Source organism: Esox lucius, chromosome 7, assembly GCF_011004845.1.
Source record: "Esox lucius isolate fEsoLuc1 chromosome 7, fEsoLuc1.pri, whole genome shotgun sequence".
Classification (NCBI taxonomy): Eukaryota; Metazoa; Chordata; class Actinopteri; order Esociformes; family Esocidae; genus Esox; species Esox lucius.
In genome coordinates, this window is record NC_047575.1 from 18,909,503 (window position 1) to 18,935,763 (window position 26,261).

The 26,261-nt window shown below is 38.1% G+C and overlaps 1 protein-coding gene across 1 annotated transcript in view; it reads left to right on the top strand.

Annotated features, from left to right (window-relative positions):
* tenm1 (teneurin transmembrane protein 1) overlaps window positions 1-26,261 on the top strand; it is a 228,936-nt gene that overhangs the window by 59,925 nt on the left and 142,750 nt on the right. The window contains 1 exon segment of the mRNA XM_020048425.3: window positions 783-1,043. Within this exon segment, the coding sequence (XP_019903984.2) occupies window positions 783-1,043 (261 nt within the window).

The following is a 26,261-nucleotide window of genomic DNA, read 5'->3' on the forward strand; positions in this document are numbered from 1 at the left end:
AAACGTCAGGGAGAAGAGCGAACTGCAATAGAAAAGACACAGATGTTTGCCCTAACTAGTAAAATAGAGTGCTAGGCAACAATGCGTTAAGACAAAAATTTACTTTTCGCTACTTGGTGGGGTAGTAGACCTGTGGATAGAAGCCTTCTATCTGTGGATAGAAGCCTGTACCGTCCGTGTAGTTTCTCTCTCCAGTTTGTTTCTCGTGTTTGTTTTTGTCAAGCAACAAATGACAGGGAACTCAAAAGCATCGAGTCCATTTCTAACCCCTCTTCTTTCATCCAGAGTTTTATAGGAAATGAAACAGACATTGGATACTGTAGTGTTTTTTAAATTGTGAAAGTATGCTGTCTGGCTTGAGAGGCGAGGTGCTTCCAGATGTGTTTTGGCAAACCTGAGTTTACTTTTTCAACGTGTTATAACAACTCATTGTTTCTGGCAGAAATAAATACAAATTTGCATCCCAAAGTATTTAGCTCATACAGTATAATATTTCAAGCATGGCTACGGTAGTGGGATGTGCTGAGGATGTTTTTCTACCTCATGACCTAGAGAACTTCATTGAAAGAACCTTGAATTCTTCTCTAGGACATACAGCACAATAATAATTGAAATGACACAAGCAAATTTACATCAGAATGGCTACATGTTTACGTTTGTAAGGGGCTACATCTTTTTTTATACATGGGCATTGGGTGTTGTGTAGCTTTCCTTAAATAAATGATGTACGTATGCACTCAGTGTAAAAAAGATAATAAAGATGTTTCTTTCACCTCTCCTAGAGCTGGATTTCTGTGAATCGACCCAGAAAGCGCGGCCCAGCTACCAGGCGGAGCTGCGTTCTGCCCCCCAGCACGGCTACCCGATGGGCATGGGCTCTGATGTGGAGACGGAGACAGAGGGTGGGCCCTCGCCTGACCACGCCCTCAGACTGTGGATGCAGGAGATCAAATCAGAGCATAGCTCCTGTCTGTCCAGCAGAGCCAATTCTGTCCTGTCCCTCACTGACACTGAGCAGGAGAGAAAGTCAGATGGAGAGAACGGTGAGACCACCTATTCCAGGAAATGCCACATTGGGTTATTACATGCATTACTTATTTATTCTAGTCTCTGTGTCCTTTGACTGAGAAGTTATTTATTTTGTTTATTACCAGTTTATTTATACGCTTTTCATAAGCGTTGGTCAGTAGGTAGCTGTGAATCTGACTAGTTCACATTATTTGGCAGGAAAATGTGTCCAGCCAACATGGTATGATGACCGCCAACCCAAGAACTCCTTGGTGAACACTATTGTAAGGTGTTTGTAAGGTCTGAAGGGCACTGGAATCAACAGTAGTATTCACCATAAAGTGACATTGTGCACTCGTTTGCATGTTAGTCACGTCATGCCAAAAAAGGTTATTTTATTGAGAGAACTTTGTTTTTCCTTAACATTGTTTAAAAATCATTGTTCCTTGGTAACAATAGGAATCAAAGCCTTTTGGAGGGCCATGGACTCATTCTGTGGGTAATGAGAGCAAACAATGAGGTTTAGTCTATTGATCGTCAAAATAATGTATATGTATCAGGGATGTTGTGCACTCAATTTGCTATGCACAATCTTCAGAGTGGCATACAGTTATTGTTTGATTAAGTTTGTTGTTTGTGTGAGGGACCTTTTCCATAGCGAAGGGAAATAGTGTTTAACAGGCTTGTTTCATTATTCAGAATACCATATCAGACAGCAGTGTTAGTTACCCATTGCAGGGCTCCAACAGCTGTGCGCACAAAATCTACCTATTTGGATGATGGTGTAAATCAATCACATCTTGTGTAGCTCAAGTGGTCGAGCATGCCACTTACGTTGTAGGTTTTATTCGCATGGCAGATCAGTATAAAAGAAGCAAAAATATGTCTACACTCACTATGTCACTAAGTCTCTATGAAATGTATGCACCAAGTCATTTTATATTAATACTATGGTGCAGTTTTACTGTTTTAAAGATTGTGAACTGGAGGATGCTTTCCTTCGCCATGTGATGTTGCTGCCATTCACTTGCTCCTCTGTTGTTAAATATTACTATATATCCTGCTCTAAATTTGTGTTTGTGAATATGTTGATGGCTCAACCGCATTCATCTCCGAGGTCGTCACATATAGTGTTGTCATTGTTACTGCGTTGTTGTTCTCCTTATTATTATGAATATGTTAGAATGTCCCTCAGCATTTATTTGTTTCTTTTTGGAATATTATCACTCAGGGGAATAAATTTATGCTGTGCGATAGAAAAAAGGTAATACGGAGGGCCTTGTCTCTCCTATCGTCCCCGTCTCCTGCTGATCTTTTAAGACTGACTGGAAAGGAAGAGCAGGCTGGTGTTTTCAACTGGCATGGCGCTGATGAGGGATGTGATCTGCAATTTTAATGAACACAGCAGAGGGAGGTTCAGATGCAGTTTACCTCCCTCCCTGAATAAATGTCTTTGCTCCTTAATTTTGAACTGTCTTGGGCTATTCTTCACCCAGGTACTATCAAATTCAGTACCAGTATAATGTAGTCACCTGGAATGCTTTTACTATTTTCAACATTGTAGAATAATAGTGAAGACATCAAAACAATGAAATAACACATGGAATCATGTAGTTACCAAAAAAGTGTTAAACAGATCCAAATATATTTATATATTAGATTCTTCAAAGTAACCACCCTTTGCCTTGATAGCTTTGGAGACTCTTGGCCTTCTCTCAACCAGCTTTATGCGGTAGTCACCTGGAATGCTTTTCCTACAGTCTTGAAGGAGTTCCTACATATGCTGAACACTTGTTTGCTGCTTCTCCTTCACTCTTTGGTCCAACTCATCCCAAACCATCTCAATTGGGTTGAGGTTGGGTGATTGTGGGGGCCATTACTCTCTTTCTTGGTGAAATAGCCCTTTACAGGGCCTGGAGGTGTGTATTGGATCAATGTCCTGTTGAATAACAAATTACCATACCACTACGTGCTGAATGCTGTGGTAGCCATGCTGGTTGAGTCTGCCTTCAATTCTAAATAAATCACAGACAGTGTCACCAGCAAAGCACTGCCACACCATCACACTTCCTCCTGCATGCTTCAAGGTAGACACCACACATGCAGAGATCATCCATTCACCTCACACTGACACGGTGGTTGGAGCCAAAAATCTGTAATTTGGACTCATCACACCAAAGGACAGATTTCCACCAATCTAATGTCCATTCTTCATGTTTCTTGGTCCAAGCAAATCTCTCCTTATTGATGTTCTTTAATAGTGGTTTCTTTTCAGCAATTTGACCAGGAAGGCCTGATTCATGCAGTCTCCTCTGAACAGTTGATGTTGAGATGTGTCTGTTACTTGAACTGTGAAACATTCATTTGGGCTGCAATCTGAGGTGCTGTTAATTTCAGATTTCTGAGACCGGTAACTCTAATGAATTTATCCTCTGCAGCAGAGGTAACACTGGGTCTTCCTTTTCTTTGGCAGTCCTCATGAGAGACAGTTTCATGATTGTGATTGATGGTTTTTGCAATTGCACTTGAAGAAACTTTCAAAATGTTTGAAATTTTCCATATTGACTGACCTTGTCTTTAAGTAATGCTGGATTGTCGTTTCTCTTTGGTTATTTGAGCTGTTCTTGCCATAATATCGACTAATACAATACAGACATAAATAGTCAGTCTTCTGTATACCAACCCTACCTTGTCACTACACTACTGATAGGATCCAACATATTAAGAAGGAAAGAAATTCCTCAATTTACTTTTAAAAAAGTGCACCTGTTAATTTAAATGAATTAACAGATGTCTACCATATGAAGCTGGTTGAGAGAATGCAAAGGGTGTCTACTTTGAAGAATCTACAACATAAAATTTATTTGGATCTGTTTATCACTTTTCTTTGGTTACTACATGATTTTATATGTAAGTGTGTCCAAACTTTTGACTGGGACTATAGATATATACAGGACCATACAGTCAAACTGCTCCCACAACAGCTCAACAGGGTCAACACACCTGATCCAAATGAAAGACTTGATGATAGGTTGATTATGTCAATCAAGTGTGTAAGTGATAGGGTAACATATGAATCAGGTGTGTGAGTGCTTGGGCAAAAACTGAAATGTGCTCCCCTTTGGGTCCCGAGGACCAGGATTAGGAAACACTGCCCTAATGTATTTGTCCTCTTGCTCAGTTGTGCATTGGGGCCTACCACTCCCCTTTCTATTATGATTAGAGAGAGTTTGTGCTGTTCCATTAAGGAAGTAGTACACAGCATTGTACAAGAGCTTCATTGAAATAGCCTTATTTTCTCAGAACAAGAATAGACTGACAGGTTTTGAGCCTGTAATTGCTCAACTAGTCTAAAGAAGGCCAGTTTTATTGCTTCTTTAGTCAGCACAACAGTTTTCAGCAGTGCTAACATATTTGCAAAAGGGTTTACTTATGATCAATTAGCCTTTTCAAATTATGATAAACTTGGTCTCTGTATGCCTATGTAGATATTCCATGCAAAATCTCAGTTTCCAGCTACAATAGTCATGTACAACATTAACAATGTTTTCACTGTATTTCCGATCAATTTGAGATTTTCTCTTGCAAAATTTCTCTACAAACTGTTGAGGGGTAGTGTATATATTTGTATATATAAAATATATTTCTGTTTCATAATCAGTTTACTCTGAACGGAAACTAATGACTCTTGTTATTTTTTGTCTAGTTGCTGGCAGTTGTGCTCTTGGTAGTTCACACAGGTCATTGTTCTTGGGAAAATTATTGTTGATTTAAAAACATGGTGCATGAGTGTAGAAATGAATGCTATGCACTGTAGACAAGCATGAAGGCTAAGAATGAATGTTGTTTTAACTAAATGAATGCTTTCTTTAGTTTGGAATGAATCACGTTAGAGAGGCATTTTTCATTGTGTAGAAAGCACTAAATAATGATGGGACATCTCCAATACACAGTAATGGTCATAAACTTGTCATTCTATATAACAGCATGTTCATATGGCCTGAAATAAAAAACAGTCAGAGGTCTGGAAGGTAGATTATTGTTACATGAAATGTGCTCCTGGTCTTTATTGGCTAGGATTGCTTTCCCCCGTTTTTCCATGGTTTAGTAGTGTGCTCCGTGGTACACAATGTATTTGGTCATAGTATAAAGCACCTTTAGTTGATTCACATAAATCCTCCCCCTCATTCTAGCCTTATGTTCCCTTTCAGAAAAAGCATATTTAATGTCAGCTGTTGATGGATGAGGCAACTTTGTGACTGTTACATGCCTGTATAGGTTGTCCTCAAGAAAATAATGGTTCTTCTTTTTTCAAGGTTATATTGGCCAGTAATGTAAGAAACAAAAAAAATGCCAGTAATGTAAGAAACATTAGCATAGTAGTACATGCATCGTTTACATAGTACAGTATAGAGCAACATATACACATTAACAGTGTTCTGGTTCCTTTTGTAGGCAAAAGAGCAAGCCATGTCAGAACAAGGATTATTAACACATACATTTTGATGAAAATAGTCTAATGAGGGATTTGGCAGTTCCTGCACTTAACCCAAGTCATGCGCTGATTTAAACTCAAATAACAGTTGCGGTTCTCTGTGTTTTGTGAGGTGGGCGCGCATAACGAGATTAGTGACGGATGAAGCGCCAGTTTATTTTTCTCTGGTTTTGGTTGCTTGGTTGGTTGGCTGGTAAAAATAGCGTGTACGGTAATATTAGCATCTGATAGTGATTTAGCATCTACTATCGACATATCTTTCTCAGAACTATGATAGATGATACCTGGTGTTATATCTTTTTCAGATAGGACTTTAGCAACTATTTGACCGATAGCTTTAACATGGCGCTGCCTTCAAGATAAAACATTGTAAAGAATTTATCATGATGTTTGTGGAGAAAAGGTGTGTCGGGATGCAGTCTGCCAAAGGATGATGATTTGATACAGCCACCTTAACTCCATACAAGTAGGCCATGTGATTCTGCTTGCTTTGGAGCTCAGAAAAGTGAGATTATTAGTTATTATTGGCTGCTGATGACATTGACTTTCAGGTAAGAGTGCTGGTGTATAGCACAGTTGATTTCTTTAATGAGTGTTTTGAAAATCTATTGCTGGTGGCCCTTATAATTGTATATACGTTTGCGCGGGTACAACTTTTGTGGTTGTGCGGATATTCACAATTGTGGATGTGCATTCGTTTTGATAATGTTGGTGGTTACGGAGCAAAACATGAAACTACTGCTAATTTAGTGTACACGTGAAAAGCTATGGATATCTTGATCAGTTCAACTTTTTGAGAAATTGCCATTTTTAAAACGTTGTTTTCAAGTAATAAAAAAACATGAATAACACGCAACAGAATAGGTTAACACATCCTTAGGTTTTGAGTTATGTTCAGATAAAAAGTCAGTTTTCTGGAAGATCAAGGGTGATTGTATTAATTGCAATGACTGAATATCTGACAGACATTTAGTGTGTAATGTAGAGATTTAGCCCAATCATATTGAAGTCGAAAGCAATGATTTAGAAACACTTTGCAAAGGCTCTATACATAACCCATAAGGTAAAATGCAAATTCCATTTTTGGCCAGCAATGTAAACTCTTAACATGGATCAATCCCACAGAAGGTGTTCAATTGGTTATATTCCTATTTTTCTTTAAATGCCTTTTAATATGAAAGGTATCTAATAGTAATCTCATTACATTACTTAGTTTGAGTATGTTATGTTACAGATTACAAATGTTGACAGATTACTTGTAACTGTAACAGATTCCATTAAAAAAGTTATCTACCCAACCCTGCATATAAATATGTTCTTTTAAATACAATCCTTCTCTAGCCACGTTGTAATAATTTCTGTAAACTATGCAGTCAATACACAACAATTCATAACACAGTTGCCAGAGAATCCTTATCAAAGGGAAAGCATTCAATCTTTTGAGTGATTAGGCTAATAATATAGGGCCTAACTATAAACACTAATTTATAAACAGGGTGTCCAGTGGAGGAAAATGTGAGTTTGTTTCTAGCCATCTGGACCTGTAAATCCAAAGCACCTAGTTAATCTTCATAGGTACAACTTAAAGATGTATCTGTCTATGGCAGTGGTTCAGAAATAATCAGATATATTTTTGCTGAAGCAGCACAGGCAAGCAGTAAGGGCTGAATCTCAAAGTAAACCTGAAACTGCTCTGTTCACTAAATCCCAACTACTGCTAAGATGAAGTTCATTATATATCCAATACCATTAGCATTTGTATCTAGCAGATGCTTTTAGTCAAAGATCATGTAAACAAACACTCTATGACAACCTGGCAGCCCGTTATGAATATATGTTATAAACAACTGTTTGTTGTAACAATGTTTTCATCCTAAAACAATGTGTATCTTACACTGTTACTGAGATGTTTAATCAATTCATGGATCACCCCTTTTTAGCACAAACATTGCCAACATAGGTGATAATGGCCAAAATATGAACAGGGGCTAATTCAATAATGGTCTACTTATAGCTTCTCATTACCTACAGGGTGTATGAAATATGGTACCTGTGGTACTCTTTGCTGTTATTATTGTGTCATAAAATGTTGGTAAATGACACTGAGTCTCATCTCAGAAACACACAAAATAAGCCAACCAAAATAATAGGCATGGACATTAATGCTGTTATCTTTCTATAAATTACGAGCTTTTACTTGCTCCAGTTCAAGCTGTTTATCAGAGTAATACAAGTAAAAAGCTAGCTAAGTGAACTAACTTGCTGACTAGATAGTTAGGCTTATTACCATGCTGCTGGGTAGCTTGCCAGCTAATATTAACAATGTAAGAATGTGGTAAGGGTGAACAGTTTTCTTGGCAAAGTGTCAATTGAAGCTTCATCAAACCACCATGTCTTACATTGCTACAAACCAGACATTGTGACTTCAGAGCTGCACTTTGTCATTGAGCAGCTTGTCCTCTTCAGGTAACCAACATAAAATCCAAAAGAACCACTATGAATAAGCAGCCTTATTAATTCCTTTTATGTGAACAATATTGGTGCTTTATTGGCAGAATAGACAGATACAAATATATTGGTGAAAGGCTAATATCATCTGATTATATTGTTCAGCCAATAATTCTGTCAGGCTTTAAAGAAAAAATGTCCCTGCATAAAAATGCTACACAGCCTTTATTTGAACGGTGTATTAAAGTGATCAAACATGCTGATATCCTTCTCATATCAGGCACTCTGTCAACGGTCACTCCAATGATGCTATAGGAGGAAGGGTTAGGCACTAAAACATTTGAATGTCAAGGACCCAAATATTTTGAGCCCCTAGATGTGGACCTCCTGCAAATAAATTGACATTAATGAGCCACCAATTAGGTTTCTGAGAGCCACATGCAGCCTGGGAGCTCTGCAAAGACAAAAAGTGATCTTGCTAATTGTTATTATTTAGCCGTGTCTTCTGAAATGTTATTCCAGTGTTAATCTTGTCACAAATTTTAGTGTCAGATTTTTTATGAGTATACAAAACCTCTGGACAACAGCCTGAATGTAGATGGACAATACTTTCTGATTCTGCACATGGGAGATAAGAGGTAGCCTAAAAATGACTAAAATGTGACAAGAAGCCTTACCGTAATCTTGTGCACAATCAGCCTTGTCCGACAACAGTAAACATGTTGTCCAGAATGAACTAAAATGTCTCAAAAGCCACCAAAATGGACACTTGTTTATGTCTTTTGGGCCAGTAAGTATGATTTTGTTGTGGTCCTGCCTACTTGCTGTAACTGGGTTAGGGGCCCTTGGATCAGAGCAGATGCCCTGTGCAGCAACCACTAAAAAGGCCTTTTAAACTGGCATATAGAGTGAGACAGGCAATTGATATGAACCCAATATTTAATTTTGTGAAACCTGAATGTGTAAACATAAATAAAACTAGTAATAATAAAAAAAACTAACTTAGAATATAACCACACATGTTCAATAAACTCCTGGCATTGTTTCATGCAGTTCAGTGTCCAGCACAATATAGAGTTACATAGGATTCTGTCCTATGCAGGGGCGCCACCAGGAATTTTTGGGGGGCATGCACAACACAAAGGGTCTTTGGATGTTTACTTTCTGCCAAATACAAGAAAATAGGATAGGTGGATAGGTTAATTATTTAATGTTTTAATTAACAATTAAATGTTTTAATAATTGAAAGATTTTCTTTAGCTCATGTTCTAATCCTTTTTTGTGCCCCAGGCAGTCATGAGCCCTTAGAATTTTTCTAACTTTTCCCCACATATGGCACCCCTGCTTCTATGTGACATGTCAATCCTATGCCCTTTGTCCAAAATTATACGTTTATTTTTCTGACATTTTTAAGGTGTTAGCAGATGTGCAAATGTGTGGCCTTCCTTTTTCTATTTGTGTTTATTGTTGGTTTCCATAAACAATATGGAACAATTGTTGTGGAGCCCACAGATTCTCTTGCAAACTTGTTTGCCTTGATCGTTGCTCATTAATATACACATTGCACAGGAGGTCTCTCTGATGTATGGCTAACACAACAAGCAGATCCTAACAGGGGTCTTCAACTGGTCAATCATAAGCTACTGGTAGCTTTTGACTATACATTTGTTTTTTGTGTGTTCTGCCACAAACTGTTATGAATAAATCTCACAAGATTCATGCACTGCACAGATTTCCCAATACTAATCAATGGGAAATTGACAATGTCAAAAGTGTCTTAAGATGTGATTATATTATTGATTTGAATTCAGAAAATTGTATATATTTTTTGTTTGAATCATTTTAGTTTGAAAAACCAAAAAATCCTAAACCAGTAAAAATAATCAGATTTTATTTTATCAAATGGTGAAACATTGCCTAATTTGTATCAGGAATATTGACAGAAAATAGTGCAGTTCTTTCACTTGTAAACTAAGGACTTGCAACTGAAACATGTTGCAAGTTGCAAGGGAGAGGAGAATATTGTTTCTGAATGAATGCCCAAAAAAGTGTGGCTTACAACATGTTTCAGCTTTTTCAGTTTACAGTAGCTTTCATGACCAAAAAGGCTAGAGACCCAGACATTTTTATAATGTGAAGCAACCCTGGAAAATTCTGAGATGAAGCCAAAACTAAATAATTTGTGAAAGAAAAAGGGTCCTATCTAACCATGAAATCATGTTTAAAAGGTTGACATTTTGTATTGAAGTTATACATTTGTGTACCTATCTTTCTAGTAATTTACTCATTGTATCTATACAATTAATGCATTGTAAGTGTTTATTCATGGTCACTTTGAATAGTGTTTTAGGAGCAAGTTAATGGATGATGCACATGTATTCTTCATTTGAAAAATGATGTTGTATTCAGTGTATGTACAGCCCGTTCCCATTACAACAACTTCAATTTGAGAGAATGTAGGATTTTACAGCAAGCTTTCCTTTAAGGCATTAACGAACCAGCCATTCTCCTAATATCCAAATTGTTTTTTCAACAAGGAAAGTCATGGGCACATGAGTGAGGAGATGCCCATTTTCCTGACAACCTCAATAAGCTTTTGCTGTCATCTGAGATTACAATTGGATGAGGATGATACTCAGCCACTCGTCAGCTAGAGGCACATGTGTTGCTAAACATGGACTGGTGCTACCAAAGACTGCCATCATGTAAATAAGATTCAAGATTAGAATAGGTTAGATTCAACTGTTTTGTCATTGAACAAGTACAAGTACAGTACAACAAAATGCTGTTTGCGTCTAACCAGAAGTGCAAATAGAGGTAGGCAGAACATTTACAACTATTAAGTACACCAATAACATTATGACCACCTGCCTAATATTGTGTCTGTACCTGTTTTGCCGCCAAAACAGCCCTGACCCATCGAGGCATGGACTCCACTAGACCTCTGAAGGTGTGCTGTGGTATCTGGCACCAGGACGTTAGCAGCAGATCCTTTAAGGCCTGTATATTCCAAGGTGGGGCCTCCATGGATCGGACTTGTCCATCACATCACACAGATGCTCGATAGGATTGAGATGTGGGGAATTTGGAGGCCAAGTCAACACCTTGAACTTGTTGTCGTGTTCCTCAAACCATTCCTCACCCATTTTTGCTTAGTGGCAGGGCACATTATCCTGCTGAAAGTGACCAATGCCAGGGAATTACATTGCTATGAAAGTGTGCACATGGTCTGCAACAATGCTTAGGTAGGTGGTACATGTCAAAGTAACATCCACATGAACCCAAGGCAGAACCCAAGGTTTCCCAGCAGAACATTGCCCAAAGCATCACACTGCCTCTGCCGGTTTGCCTCCTTCCCATAGTGCATCCTGGTGCCATGTGTAAGCGAAGCCCACGCACCCGGCCATCCACGTGATGTAAAAGGAAACATAATTCATCAGACCAGGCCACCTTCTTCCATTGCTCCATGGTCCAGTACTGATGCTCTCGTGCCCATTGTAGGTGCTTTCGGCAGTGTACGGGTCAGGATGGGTACCCTGACTGGACTGCGGTTACACAGCCCCATATGAAACAAACTGCAATGCACTGTGTTCTGACACCTTTCTGTCAGTACCAACATTAACTTTTTCAGCAATATGAGCAACAGTTGCTTGTCTGTTGGGTCGGACCACACAGGCCAGCCTTCGCTCCCCACGTGCATCAATGAGCCTTGGCCACCCCACGTCCCTGTCGCTGGTTCACTGCTTTTCTTACTTTGGACCACTTTTGATAGGTACTGACCACTGCAGACCAGGAACACCCCACAAGGGCTGCAGTTTTGGAGATGCTCTGACCCATTTTTCCAGCCATCACAATTTGGCCCTTGTCAAAGTTGCTCAGATCCTTACGCTTGCCCATTTTTCCTGGAGCCATGATAACGAGATTATCAGTGTTATTCACTTCACCTGTCAGTGGTCATAATGTTATGGCTGATCGGTGCATATATATGTACAAGTGGAGTGTATAGGTGTGCAATTAATGCAAATGCATTACATACATTTCTGATATTGCAGTGGAAATTAAATAATATCTTCTGCTAGTTGGTTAGCGACGTGGCTAAAAATACGACCCCCTATTATCGGCCACCTTACTATTTTGTTCAATAATGTTTTATTTCCTTTTTATTTGTGTTGCAAATAACAGATCTTGGTCTTCTCTCAAGTGATTACTAGACCGTTTTAGCTACCTTTCATGCATTCTGGTGGTAAACGAAAGTCAATGCATCTGATCACTTTGATATGATGTGATGTGTGGTCAATTTGCACTTTGGTACTTATCTTAAATAATTTATGTGAGTGTGTTTTCAGGCACCTGGACCCGTAAATTCAAAACACATAGTTAATCTTCATAGGTACAACTTAAAGATGTATCTGTCTATGGCAGTGGTTCAGAAATAATCAGATATATTTCTGCAGTAGCAGCACAGGTAAACGGTAACACCTTTTACAATAGTAACACCTTGTCTTGTTAAAGACAAAATGTAGAGTTGATCGATTTCATAAATGTCTAATTATGTTGAGAATTTGTCTCCAAGGTTTTTTATAGTCTTTTACTTAAAGAAATGCTTGAGAAAAAACTAGACCAATTTCTTTCTCCCTTGTTTTTAAACGCAATGATACGAAATCTATTTGTTTAATTTGTTCATGTTAATGCGAATAGAATGTAAGTACTTTGTTATGCTATAATCAGTATTTTTGCTACAGACAAATAACAAACTCGATGTCTTCTATGTGGCAGAACGCCACATAACAAACTGGTCTGGATTTGTTCCAGGAGTGGTCTTGGGGGATTTGAAGTGAAATTAGGAAATGTACAGCAATCCCCTTGACGTCTTGTGTAAATGCATTTGGCTTTTAGTTCTTGAAGCCCAGCCTCTGGTGAATTATCAACCATTGAATCCATCACCTCAGAGTGTCTTTAGCTGATCTGGTACTACAAAATGTCCCTGGGCAATTCAGTAGAATTATAACACAGCGATCAGGACCACATTTGTCTGTGTATCTGAAGGGCTCAAGAAAAAGTGATAAGTAGTTATATGCTGATTATATTCCCAGTGCAAAAGGAGCACAGGACAGGGACACTTGCATGTTTCAAATAGGGTTTTAACTGCCTTATTTTTTATGCTTGGATCACATTTCCAGGAGCCAATGACATAATCTTGTAGCAAAGCAAAAAAATATGTCGATACGTCTTTCTTCTAAAGCATAATAAAGAATCCACACACGTCTGGGTTTCATCCCACTCCACTGTCAAAGATATCTCATTTATATGAATTATGCTCTATAAAATTTTATTCAAGCTGTGGTGATAAAAAAGTTATCTCCCAAACTTTCCATCATGTAGTGTAATTTAATATAAGTATAACAGGTGACAAGCCTTAATCTAAAATTCATACCAAAAAGGTATTATTTGTTCAATTTGTTTTCCCCCCTTTCCATTTCATGCCAGGAAATTGGCAGTAGTGAAATTTAGAAAATGATAACCTGAGCTTTGCAGTGGTTCAATAAGATGTTTCTATTAATTATTAATTTATTAAGGGACCCCATATGCCAGGACTGATATTGTGTGATGAATTCACATCTTTGAATTAATTTCATCAGTATAATTTAAAGTGTCGACATCAGAGTCATCCTCCTCTCCCTCTTCTTACTCTGAGACAAGATGATTGGGGGCTGTGAGACTCACAAACCCTTGGAGGATGGACATATCAAATACCCTCCTAATGACTGACTGAAGCTAGGTTATGGAACCGTATGAGCCATATCAGTCTAAATAAAGCAGACAAGCTTGAACAATTTCATCAGAAAAACATCAAAGAGAAGGATTAATCCACACTGTTAAATATAAGAGGAATTAAGAGCATTAGACAGAATACCATGGTGTACATTTCTCTCAGGATGCAAGCTTGTTGTTAATGATTAGATATAAGTATTTGCTCTTACACTTTTCCTTAATGTTTTTGGCCATAATGATGATGCTTTTATTGATCACTGGATAGACCCACTGTCACATCATGCCTTCCTGAATATAGTCACATTTTCAATGTAATTACTTAAAGAGAATTGTTATCTATCTCTGACAGATTTGGGCTTTGATGTTTTGGGGTGTATGTCGATATTTAGAGTAAACTGTCTATTTGATTGGGTCCCGCTCATTTCAACATTGTCCTTTTTGCAATAGACAGCGGTGTAGTAGTTTCCGGAAAAGTGGTTGTACTCTAATTTGACATAGCTGAGTTGAAGATTCTATGACCAACAGTGACATAATCAGAATTGTCTAAAATAATGAATTCCTCATTTTTCAGGGCTACCCAAATTGTACAGGTTTGGTAGAAGGCTTGGAAGTGTGCTAGAAGTATGCTAGGTTGTAAACTGAATCAGAAAATCAGTCACACTTTTGGAGCTGAAAAACAACAGTTCATTGTCCCCAACAGTGACTAAAGCACATCAGGACATCACCTTTGACATCTGAGTAAAATAAGATTTAGCTATTTGTGCCTTCACACTGTGTAAAGGCACATAGCTCTGTTGTTCGGTTAGTTTTGCCTCTGCAGAACACATGACATGGAGTTGGTAAAACCAGTGTTCACTGGATTGATGCAAATAATCGTAAAATGTATCTGTCAGGTATGCGTCCCCTGACAAAAAATATTGCAGTTAGATTGCAGCATATCTGCAGAATGTTGCAATAGCACATCCATATTACTTTTCTTGCGTCATTTTGCGGCGTAACAGTATAAATGCAGTTCAACTTCTGTACATTACACTGCAGTTTTTGAGCAATTACTGCATTATGGTAGGCACGTTTGTAAATACAGTAGTATTTTATTTAATTGAGAAGGTTTTTAGGAAAATGTGAGTCCTATCATTAGCCTCATTATATTTTTCCTTCTCCTTAATTGTTTGAAACCTGGATGTTTGACTTCATAAGTAGCCGAGAGAAATATCTGATCTTGTCAAGGGAAATATTTCAGAAAACATTATTATGAGCACTACTGTTCATTTTCAAAATAAATGTTTTCCAGCTGAAATTTTTCTTTAACTGATCATATCATTATTTTCACTTTGGCATCCAAAAACCTTCTGCCCTTAATTCGCAGTGCAAAATGAAATTGAATAGATTATTCTACGCAATTGCAATGTCATTCTTTTGATCTGGCAGAGGGAGATGTATCCTGAGGAGGGTGTTGTTGAATCAGACCTGACTTTGTTCGCCTGATATTAGAGACATCAGAGCAGGCAGCTTCAGTGATGGTAATCCTGATTAATGCTAAAGGTAACAACAAAGAGAGGATCCCTCAAACGTGTCTACCTTTGCTGCCTGACTGCCGGGGCAAAACTCAGGCTTCTGCATCTGTCGCTTCAGCCTGACATTGTCTTTGAGGCCAAAAGCAGAGTGCCTGTCCTGTTTTTGATTGATCATCTTTTGAGTGCAATTTATGTTCAGAGACTGAATAGTGTTGGATACATTTAGATAAAAATAGATTAATGTATTTACATAAAATGTAGGTTTTCATTTTGATGTTTTGTTATTATGAAACGTAATTGGCAAAATGCAATACTAATGAATTCTCAAAACTCTACAATTAATCATTTGTTTTCAATATCTGAACCTTTATCTTGCAATAAATCAGAGAACCGGAAATTAGTGTAAGTGCCATCATTAGACCCCTTTTTCTTTAAATTGGAGGAAATTATTTTGCTAATGATTGACATTTGCTGACTGTGGTCCATCAATGTCCTGCTGCACTGACATAAGTTCATCTTCCTGCCAGTTCAGGCCGATAGGCTGGAAAGAGAGAATTAGGTCCTACGATATTGTTCTACATTAATCCTTTTGAGACATTCATTTTATCTGTGTCCATGATTTCCATTGCTTTCTCATTGTGAGCCGTATGGTAATTGCCAGCTTGTGCGTCCATATCCAGAAAATGCCCCTCCATTTTTATGGACAAAAAGTAGACCACGTTGATTTCACTTTTTAGCCAGTTAGCCCACTTCTAATATATGTTTTTTATAACTTAGTTTCTCTTCTCAATATTTCAGTATGACTGTGGCTTTAGAAACATACTGTACATCTAGCTGAGTATCAATTAGACACTCATTAGTAGATCTGATTGTCTAATGCTAATTAATTAATTGATAGATAACTTTATATCACCTTGCAAAACTAGTATTTTTTCTATTTATGGATTTATTGGTTATCTGAAGAAACGGAACTAAAGCCGTGACTAGGAGCTCCTATGGTTTCCCATATTATATTTTAGAGTATACTGTCTATGGGTGATTAGGAGAACAGTTCTGTCCCACATCAAACAAGCAGTTAAAATGCATTCTGGAACTTCTGGCAGCTGGTTGTAAAAATGTACTCAAGTAATTACAGTATGTGGGCATTCAAGTAATTACAGTATGTGACTTTCTAAGACAATTGGTTGCACCACAGCTGCACTTAGAGTACGCAATACATATGCAATCAATTATTTCAGTTTTACTGTTGTAATTATTTTAGAACAATTTGCTGCTTTAATTTTTTGCTTGGACATTATGGACTTTTTGTTGATCAGTGGTAAAAAAAAAACTAATTAAATCCACACTGATTTCATGTTGTAAGACAAAAAATATGTGGAAAAGTCCAAGGGGGTGAATACTTTTGAGAGGAACTGTAAGTGGTTTTGCGACTAAAACATGTGTTTTCCAGGATAGACTGTTCTTCTTTCCAAATGAAAGCTAGCCAGCCATTTGAGTTTCTGGGATTATTTGAAGTCCCAAATAAGTATAATTTGTCCAATCCAAAATCTTCACAACCTACACATTAATAGCCATTGAGATTGTTAATGGTCTTGTCTTTGTATGACATTCATTATAGCATCTGTGACAGCACAGCCACTGAGGCTATTATTATATGGTTGCAAGTACCATGATCTACCAACTGAACAACATGTGGGTAGTTGACAAATTGCTCACCTAAAGGTAAGGATGGAAACAGCATTGCCTAAAGGTAAGGATGGAAAGTTCCCCTGAGTCAGTGCAAGGTTCTTTCTACTCTGAGAGGAGGACCAATTGGAGTTGTCAAACATGATAGACATGTCTTAGAGAAGTCAGGCCTTATCCCTGGGGAAGAGCTGTTCCATCTTGTCAGGGTTGAGCTTGAGGTGGTCTGGCAACATTCAAACAAAGATGTCAGCAGGATATCAGTGATTGCAGGATTACATTTAGAGCAGAGAAAATGGTTATGGCATGGACAAGTTTGGTGTATTAGCAAGCAGTGGACCCTGGCTGATGACAGCAACATTATTTTCAAAGTGGTTAAAAAATTAATCCTCATGGAAAAGGAGGAGGTAGAGGACTGAGGAGTGAGAAGATGGGAGGAGGAAGTGAAAGTATATCATAGGTCATTCAGAAGTCCAGTTAACTCTATTTTTGCTCAGGTGTCTAAAGCCCTTTTTGTGGGCTTATGGTGAATCATTTAGCCACAGTGTTTGAGGTGAGGGCCGGTCCCAGCCAAGAGGAGACAGTGAGAGTGTCATGTGAAATGGGAGGACAGTATGGTGGACGAGGCAGACTGAGGAGACAGAAGGTAGAAAATAGTAGATCAGAAAGATGATTAGTTAAAATAGAAAAGGGTAATAGCGGAGAGAGAAATGTGCAGAGTCGATGGTGTTGGAGAAGGGAGATATAGGAGACAAAGTTATGATTAGAGGGGGGTTGCAGTGAGATTAGTAGACATCAGTGTCTAGTGAAGATAAACTGATGCACATTGCTCTCCTTGTAGGAGACAGGACAGGGAAAGGATGACATCTATACATTGAAATAAATTAATCAAAAGCAGATGAGAAGGAATTCATTTACCATCATTAGGAAATTATCTGGTTGAGGTGTTGATTCTTCAACAGCATCTGGTTGATGACTGATGACAATGTTTAGCTTGAATGGACAGTTTACATTCACAGCATGGAATTCAAAAGAGGAAATATACAGTGGAGCAAGGAGGATGGAAGGAAAGCTTCACTTTGAAGAAATTAGTAGCCCTGTGCCACCACTAGCACGAACCATATGCTCTTGGACTTTGGGAAAGCACATAATCAGATGTCTCATGTCTCTTTCAGGGCTAGAAAGTCAAGGGACATAGATAGGCAGCATAGGTTGAGAAGAACTCTGTCTTGATGACCACAGGTTGACACTTTCAAATGTTTAAAGAGAGCCATTATTCCAAATGGGTTGTGCAGGTTGGGGAGAAGATTAGAAAGACAAGGTGACAAGCAGGCTTGAATGGAAACACACATATATTTCTGAGAGTTGTTACATGCTGTAAGCCACTGTAAGATAAATTAAATGGATGAAGTGGGCCTTCTTATCTTACCTTCCACAAGTTACTTCATGGCTCAAGTTGGCAGTACTGTCTTAGTTCCAGCAAAAGTCTTATTGGAAGCAAAACTAGAAACTGATAACATATGCAACTTAAGCTGCCACTAAAGGATCTTGGAGTCTTTAGGCCATGGCACCCTGCAGCGATTGTAGACCTTAACCCACAGCTAGCATCTAACGCATAGTGTTTCGTCTTGTTAAATTGTTAGACGCAAGCTCGAACCCAGGGCAGCCCAATCCTGTTCATGGAGATCTACTGTCCTGTAGGTTTTCTCTTCAACCCCATTTGTAGCTATCCCGATTATGTGTTTCATCCAACCAATTATTAGAATCAGGTGGGTTAAATTAGAGTAGATCTCCAGGGACAATGTTGGGCAGCCCTGCTCTAAGCAAACCAGAAAGCAGGAGTTGAAATCTCTAGTAAAAGTCAGCGAGAGTGAGAAGTTGGTACTAAAATCATAATCGAAACAGCGTTTTCTGCTCAGATGTAGTCAGGGTGAACGCAACAATTGCTTATTGGGACAAGGTGCTAATTGCTCTTGCGTATGACTGCAAGCCAAGTGCCTATATCTGGCCAATCCATAAAATACTTATAATTTAGAGCAGCTGAGAGAGGTCAAACCACTCCCCTTTAAGCCTGGCAGTAATAGGACAACATTGACAAATTGCTAACCCAGTTCACTGTGTATCTGGGCTATTGAGTTTTGATAGAAACTACGAAAAACGTACTAGACAACAGTGCATTGAAAAATATAATGAAAGAGAATACACGCATCACTTCTGAGTAGAGAAGTCCAGATCTAAAGCCAGCACAGTGCAGCCAGTTCCTTTTTCCTACTTTAGTTTTCCAATCATTCTGGTACACTTATATTTGTCTCATCTTTCCACAGTACCTGTTTCCAGGACTCTCTGGGCCGCTTTTTAAAAAATTAATTTCCTGTTTTTAGGCTACAGTACATGTGTAAGTTTACAGTCTAGTAAGCTTTCTGCTGTAACCAACCTTACTCAAAGTAAAGTAGATTAGGTTCTAATTACCTACCTTTCAGTTTGGCAGTCCGCTAAGAAAATGGCATGTGATTAAACAAAACTCTGGACGTCCCGTGATTGTCTTACATCAGAATAATACATCTTGATGAAAGTAATATACGCACAACTTGTACATTTACAAATGATGGTCCATATCTTTGATGATTTAAAATGTTACATTAAAAATGGACAACCAAGGATTCCTGAAGTAGCAGTTCCAAATGCAATGTTGCCAGTGTTCAACAAAATAATATCTGTACAAAAGTACAACCCCGCAAATAAAAACTGAATGGAATGATGTGCAAATCATTTATCCCTACATTTAATTGAAAACAGTACAAAGACAGCATATCGAATGTGGAAACTGAGAAATGTTATTGTTTTTGGAAAAATACAAGCCCATTTTGAATTTGATGCCAGCAAGACACAAAAAGTTGGGACAGGGCCATGTTTACCACAGTGTTGTATAAACCTTTTCTATTAACAATACTCTTTTAAGTGTTTGGGAACTGAGGAGGCCAATTGCTGTAGTTTTGAAAGTGAAATGTTTTCCCTTTCTTGCTCGATATAGGATCTGAGCTGCTCAACAGTTCGGGGTATCCTTTATCGTATTTTTCGTTTCATAATGTGCCAAATGTTTTCAATGGGTGACCGGTCTGGACTGCAGGCAGCTAATTTAGCACCTGGTCTCTTTTATTAACGGAGCCATGCTGTTGTAATACATGCAGAATGTGGTTTGGCATTGTCTTGCTAAAATAAGCAAGGCCTTCTCTGAAGAAGATGTTGTCTGGATGGCAGCATATGTTGCTCAGAAACCTGTACTGTTCAGCATTAATGGTGCCTTCATATACCTGCACAAATGCACCCCCATACAATCAAGGATGCTGGCTTTTGAACTGTGCGCTGATAAGAAGCTGGATGGTCCCTCTCCTCTTGGATGCGGTGTCCATGATTCCCAAAAATAATTTCAAATTTGTATTAGTCAGACCACAGAACAGTTGCACTTTGCTTATTCCATCTTGAATGAGCTTGGGCCCAGAGAAGGTGGCAGTTCTGGATATTGTTTATATGTGGTTTCTTCTTTGCAAGGTAGAGTTTTAACTTGCATTTGTGAATGTAGCGACATACTGTGTTAACAGACACTGGTTTCCGGGGGGTTTTCTGAGCCCATGCAGTGATGTCCACTACTGAATTGTGTCTGTTTTTAATGCTGTGCCTCCTGAGGACCCAAAGATCATAGCCATCCAATATTGGTTTTCAGCCTTGTTTAGATTAGATTACATTCAGCTTCATTGTCTTTGAACAGTACAAGTACAGTTCAACGAAATGCAGTAACCATCTAACCAGAAGTGCAAATAGTGGGCAGAAAATGTTAAAGTATTAACAAGAATTAAGCATATGTGTATTACAAGTGGAATGTGTAGATGTACAATGTCCCTTTCATACCGAGATTTAATATTATGTACCATAGATGATGAAACATATACTATTTTCTGTGGGCTGGTAGGGTGCTTAATGTGTAACAGGGAAGTTTTTTATTAGTAGGTTAGAGACAAAAATATGGCATATTAAAAAGACTCGGACAGCCTATAGCTAGTTGGAAAGTGCCACATTTTTCAAACCTACAGTTCCTAAAGCCTTGAAATGGTTTTGTGATGTCCAAAGCTTCAGACATCATTAATCACATGGTATTGTTACTCCTCGGACTTCTGACAATGAGAGAGACTAGGGATGATTTGGTTCTGAAAATAAATCATCTTCTGTTGTTTTGGAATAATTTGGGTTCCAAGTGAAATGTCAAACTAATGTAGGCCCAATATTAAAAAACAGTAAGACGATGGTTAGAAAAACTGCATGGCAAAGAAGTCTCCCCTGGTGGTTGGGCGGGTGCTATGCCCCGAATGTATTGTGATCCTAGCAACGCCTCTAGTCAAGGATATCATTTTTATTTTGTTTCACTAATAATTAATTACTGTGATACCTTTGATGAATTACATATGAAGCTGGATCATCTTCATGGTTCTATAAAATAATTATCAACATTTCTTATTCAGACAGATTATATATTTCATATTTTGTTTATCTCCTAATAAAAAAGGATTTTCACAAATAAGATTGCAATACTAAGTTTAGAGGTAAAACAGATTTTGTTGCGCTTCATGTGATCAATTATGGCATCAACATTACACTATATTCTCATTGTTAAGTTAATTCACAAGGCATGTCATCCTTTATCTGGGGGTATTGCCCATTCAGAGTGATTTGCGTCTGCCCGGGTACTTTCTGGCCACCTGGCTGTCCCAATTATTACATTGCGTGAGCTATATTTTTCATCCGGCACAGCCAGATGAGGACATTTGATTGATTGATAGGCTACCATGCGAATTAAGTCAATTAATAGGATGTCAGAGCATTCTGCCAAAATGAGTAGAACTAATTAATTTGATCAGGTTTATTTTTATTTGAAATAATGTTTCCTTTATGCTACACGCAAACATGAATCTTTTAATACTTTATATTTTTTATAATATGTATTATATTTACTAGACACCTGAATTCATTAATAAATGTGGTTAAAATGTTTTTATCATGTGTCTAATTGTTAATCATAATATAGTATCTTACTTTATCTAACACTGTGTCCCACGCAAAAAAATAATAGCCTACATAGAAGTATTATTTCTAAGAACACAGGCAGTTATATTTTCATTCGTTTATTAGGCCCTACTAAATGAAAATTAAACAACACTTAAATTATTCCAAATCCTCATTACTAGGCCTACAGCTAAGGAAAACTGTGCAACAGGGTTTTCGTTAGCCAGTAAAGGCTGTTTGCCGGTATCAGGTGTATTCTCGCAGATTAAAATATCAACCGCCAAAATGTCGGGTGGGAAATATGCAAAATGAATAAGTCAATAAATTAATAGCATATTAAATAGCCAAATTTTGTGTGACCTGTATGATCTGTTGCCAAGAAAAAGCACCACTTTAAAATCTATTCTGTAACTGACTGTATGCCAGTGCAAAGATTTAAGACCTGCAGTGATGTGCTCTGTTCTCTTGGTCCTGGTTAACATTCTAGCAGCAGCATTCTGAATGAGCTATATTTTTAAGATGATAGAATGCTGTTTTGGTGACTGATTTGATATGACTGTTAAATGTGAGGTCTATCTGAACACCAAGATTACGCATTTTGTTCCTGGTTTTTAGGGCCCGAGAATCCAGCTCTTTACTAATACTAGTTCTATTATTTTTGTTGCCAAACACAATGGTTTAATTATAGACAATTTTGGTTCATCCAGGTATTTATGTGCTCTTTCAGTGACACAGTGAGTCTGTTGAGCTGTTGTTATACGGTTTGATATCCATATATATTTGAGTATCATCGGCATAACTAGGGCAGTTAATGTTGTTGTTCTGTAGAATTTGGCCCAGAGGAAGCATATAGAGATTGAACAGAAGTGGTACGAGAATTGATCTCTGAGGAACTCCATATGTCATAGCCACCCTATCAGATTCATGATTACCAATGGTGACAAAGTAAATAAATATAATTAAATATACATTCTCAGAAAAAACTTTTAATCAAGCACAGCAACACAGCAACATGGAATCAAACACAGCAACATAGCAATCCATGAATAGGACTATAGTAGACAAAAATGGCCTAGTGGCCATTCTTATTTTTTATTTAATGTTTTTGTCCATGCTGCATGGCATTGCAATTTGCCGCGGTATAACAAGTGGCATGCCTCGTCGCAGACCTCCCCCTTGGCGCTGGAATTAAATGAGCAACAACTTTGCAGTAAAACACTGCTTAATGTTCTGCCATGTTTTCCACATCATGTGGATTCACAGCTGTTGCTATTTTTGGGCAGTTGCTATTTGCGATTGTTTGTGTGTACCAATGAAGTCTTATTTATATTGATTTGGATTAAGTGAATGCTTATAGCATCTGATGAAATGTCTGCAGAGGCGTATAAAAGGGTTATAATACCGGACATTTAAAACTAAGTGTTTTTCCACCTTTCTGTCCAGCCTCTGCTAAATAGTAGTGGTGGACACATCCATACATACAGTTGTATCTGTAGAATTGGTAATAAATGTATCATTTGTAAAGAAAACATGAGTGAGCAGGCAAAGCACATGTCTGTTATTTCTTAGGGGATTCACATTCAACTGTAGGTCATTACAGAATGGCACAATCATAAAACAAAAAATTTACTGACCCCTGTTAAAAATTCTGCATACACTTAGTTCTTAATGCTGTGTATTGCCCCCTTTAGCATCAGTGACAGCGTGCAGTCTTTTGTAATAGTTGTCTATGAGGCCCTGAATTCTTGCAGGTGGTATAGCTGCCCATTCGTCTTGGCAAAATTCCTCCAGGTCATGCAAAATCTTTGGTCATCTTGCATGAACCTCATGTTTGAGATCTCCCCAGAGTGATTGAGGATATTAAGGTCAGGAGACTGTGATGGCCACTTCAGAACCTTCACCTTTTCTGCTGTAACCAATGGAGGGTCAACTTGGCCTTGTGCTTAGGGTCATTGTCATGCTGGAAAGTCCAAGAGCATCCCATGCGCAGCTTTCGTGCAGAAGAATGCAAATTGTCTGCCAGTATTTTCTGAGAACATGCTGCATTCAACATGCCATCAGTTTTCACAAGATTCCCCGTGTCTTTAAAGCTCACACACCCCCAAAACATCAGTGAGCCACCACCATGCTTCACAGTGGGGATGGTATTCTGTTCACTATAGGCCTTGTTGACCCCTCTTCAAACATAGCGCTTATGGTCGTGACCATAAAGCAACATTTTGGTCTCGTCACTCCAAATTACAGTGTGCCAGAGGCTGTGAGGCATGTCAAGGTGTTGTAGGGCATATTGTGACTGGCCTTTTTTGTGGCATTAGCGCATTAAAGGCTTCTTTCTGGCAACTCGAACATGTAGCTAATTTAAGTATTATCGTATTGTGCTCCTTGAAACAACCACCCAGTCTTTTTCCAGAGGAGCCTGTATTTCTCCTGATGTTACCTGTGGGTTTTTCTTTACATCCCAAACAAATCGTCTGGCAGTTTTGGCCAAATCTTTGTTGGTCTACCTGACCTTGGCTTGGTATCAAGAGATCCCTGAATTTTCTACTTCTTAGTAAGTGATTGAACAGTACTGACTGGCATTTGCAAGGTATTGGTATATCTTTTTATATCCTTTCCGTCTTTATAAAGTTCCATTACCTTGTTACGCAGGTCTTTTGACAGTTCTTTTCTGCTCCCCATTGCTCAGTATCTAGCCTGCTCAGTGCATCCACTAACAAAATCATTGACTATTTATACACAGACACTAATTGCAATTTAAAAAGCCACAGGTGTGGGAAATTCACCTTTATTTGCCATTTTCACTTATGTCTGTCACCTTGTGTGTCTGTACCAAGGCCAAACATTCAAGGGTATGTAAACTTTTGGGTGATTTCTGTCATTATGATTTAAAAAGGAGCCAAACAACTATGTTATAATAAATTGCTTCATATGATCACTATCCTTAAATAAAAGCTTTTTTGCAAGATCAATCTTATTTTAAAAATCATTGCCAAAATTTTACTATTTCTGCCAATGTATGCAAACTTGCCTCATGATGGCCAGCTTGACTTGCGTTGACCCTTGTGTTGTTCCTATGTTGTCAGACACTGATATCATACCCCAAATGCGAAGCGTAGAAACAAGGCTATCCATTGACCACTCTCTTTTTCATGCACTAATGACGCAAAAAGATTAGCTTATTAGGAAACAACAGCAAAGCCAGATGTCCAAATAATTGTGGTACCATAAAATAGTGGTAAAATGTACAAAGCGTGCTGTAATGACTAATCAATAGATTATACCCTGAAATTAAAGCTGACTGTCTACACTTTGAACCTACACTCACAGTATGATTTGAAATATAAAGTGCTTGAATACAGAGCCAAATAATATCACATATTATGTTGTATATATATTTATTTTTTACATGAATAGGGAATTATTATAGATGCAAAACCTCTCTTATAGAAAGGCAATGTGCCAAAGAGATTGCAAGAATGGTTTATTAGTTGCAAAACAAGGCAATTTCTTAAGAATTAGAATTGTTCTCACGGCCAAATTGTGTACGTTGGTGCCAGTTAACTCTTCTAAATGCTGAGTAGGCATTTCACTGGACTTCCTTTTGTCCCTCAAGGAAGTGACCTTTAAGGACTGTTCATTAGATGATGACAGCTTTGTGTCTTCAAATTGCCCAGTTCCATCTAATGTCTTTATTACATTTCTTTCAGTCAGAAAATCTCAGTATCCCTTTAAAAAAACATAATAATTTCTTGTAACTTTTTATTGTATTCATGTTTATTGTAAATATTAAAATGTTATGTAGTCTTTTTATGAAACACTTACCGTCCAGAGAATAAATTTTCTCTTAGACTTTTGTACTATATATACATATACAGATTTATTCATGCTGAGTGGCAGTCATTTTTTTAATCTCACCTTGAAATCATCTTTGGCTCCTTGACCTTTTTACTGCTCCAAATGCCCCCTCCAAAGCTACTCTGAACAGCTATTTACAGAAAGTTGGAAACAGCTGAAAGCCAGAAACAAAGGAAGAGATATAGACCAACATATCAGGCTGTATCTTAGAACTCACAATCTTGTCCATATCATTCTCCACAGAATGCTCCCCATCTGCAATCTGTCACTGGATATGCTTTTTAACAATGCCTTCCCTACCTGTGTCTTTTCACTCATAAATCCCCCCTTGCCACCTACCATCATTACTCCTAGATGATAACTCTTGCCAACCCCCACAATCCCCAAATTCCTGACAGCCATGGACTTATTCCTATTACTTCTCTTTCATC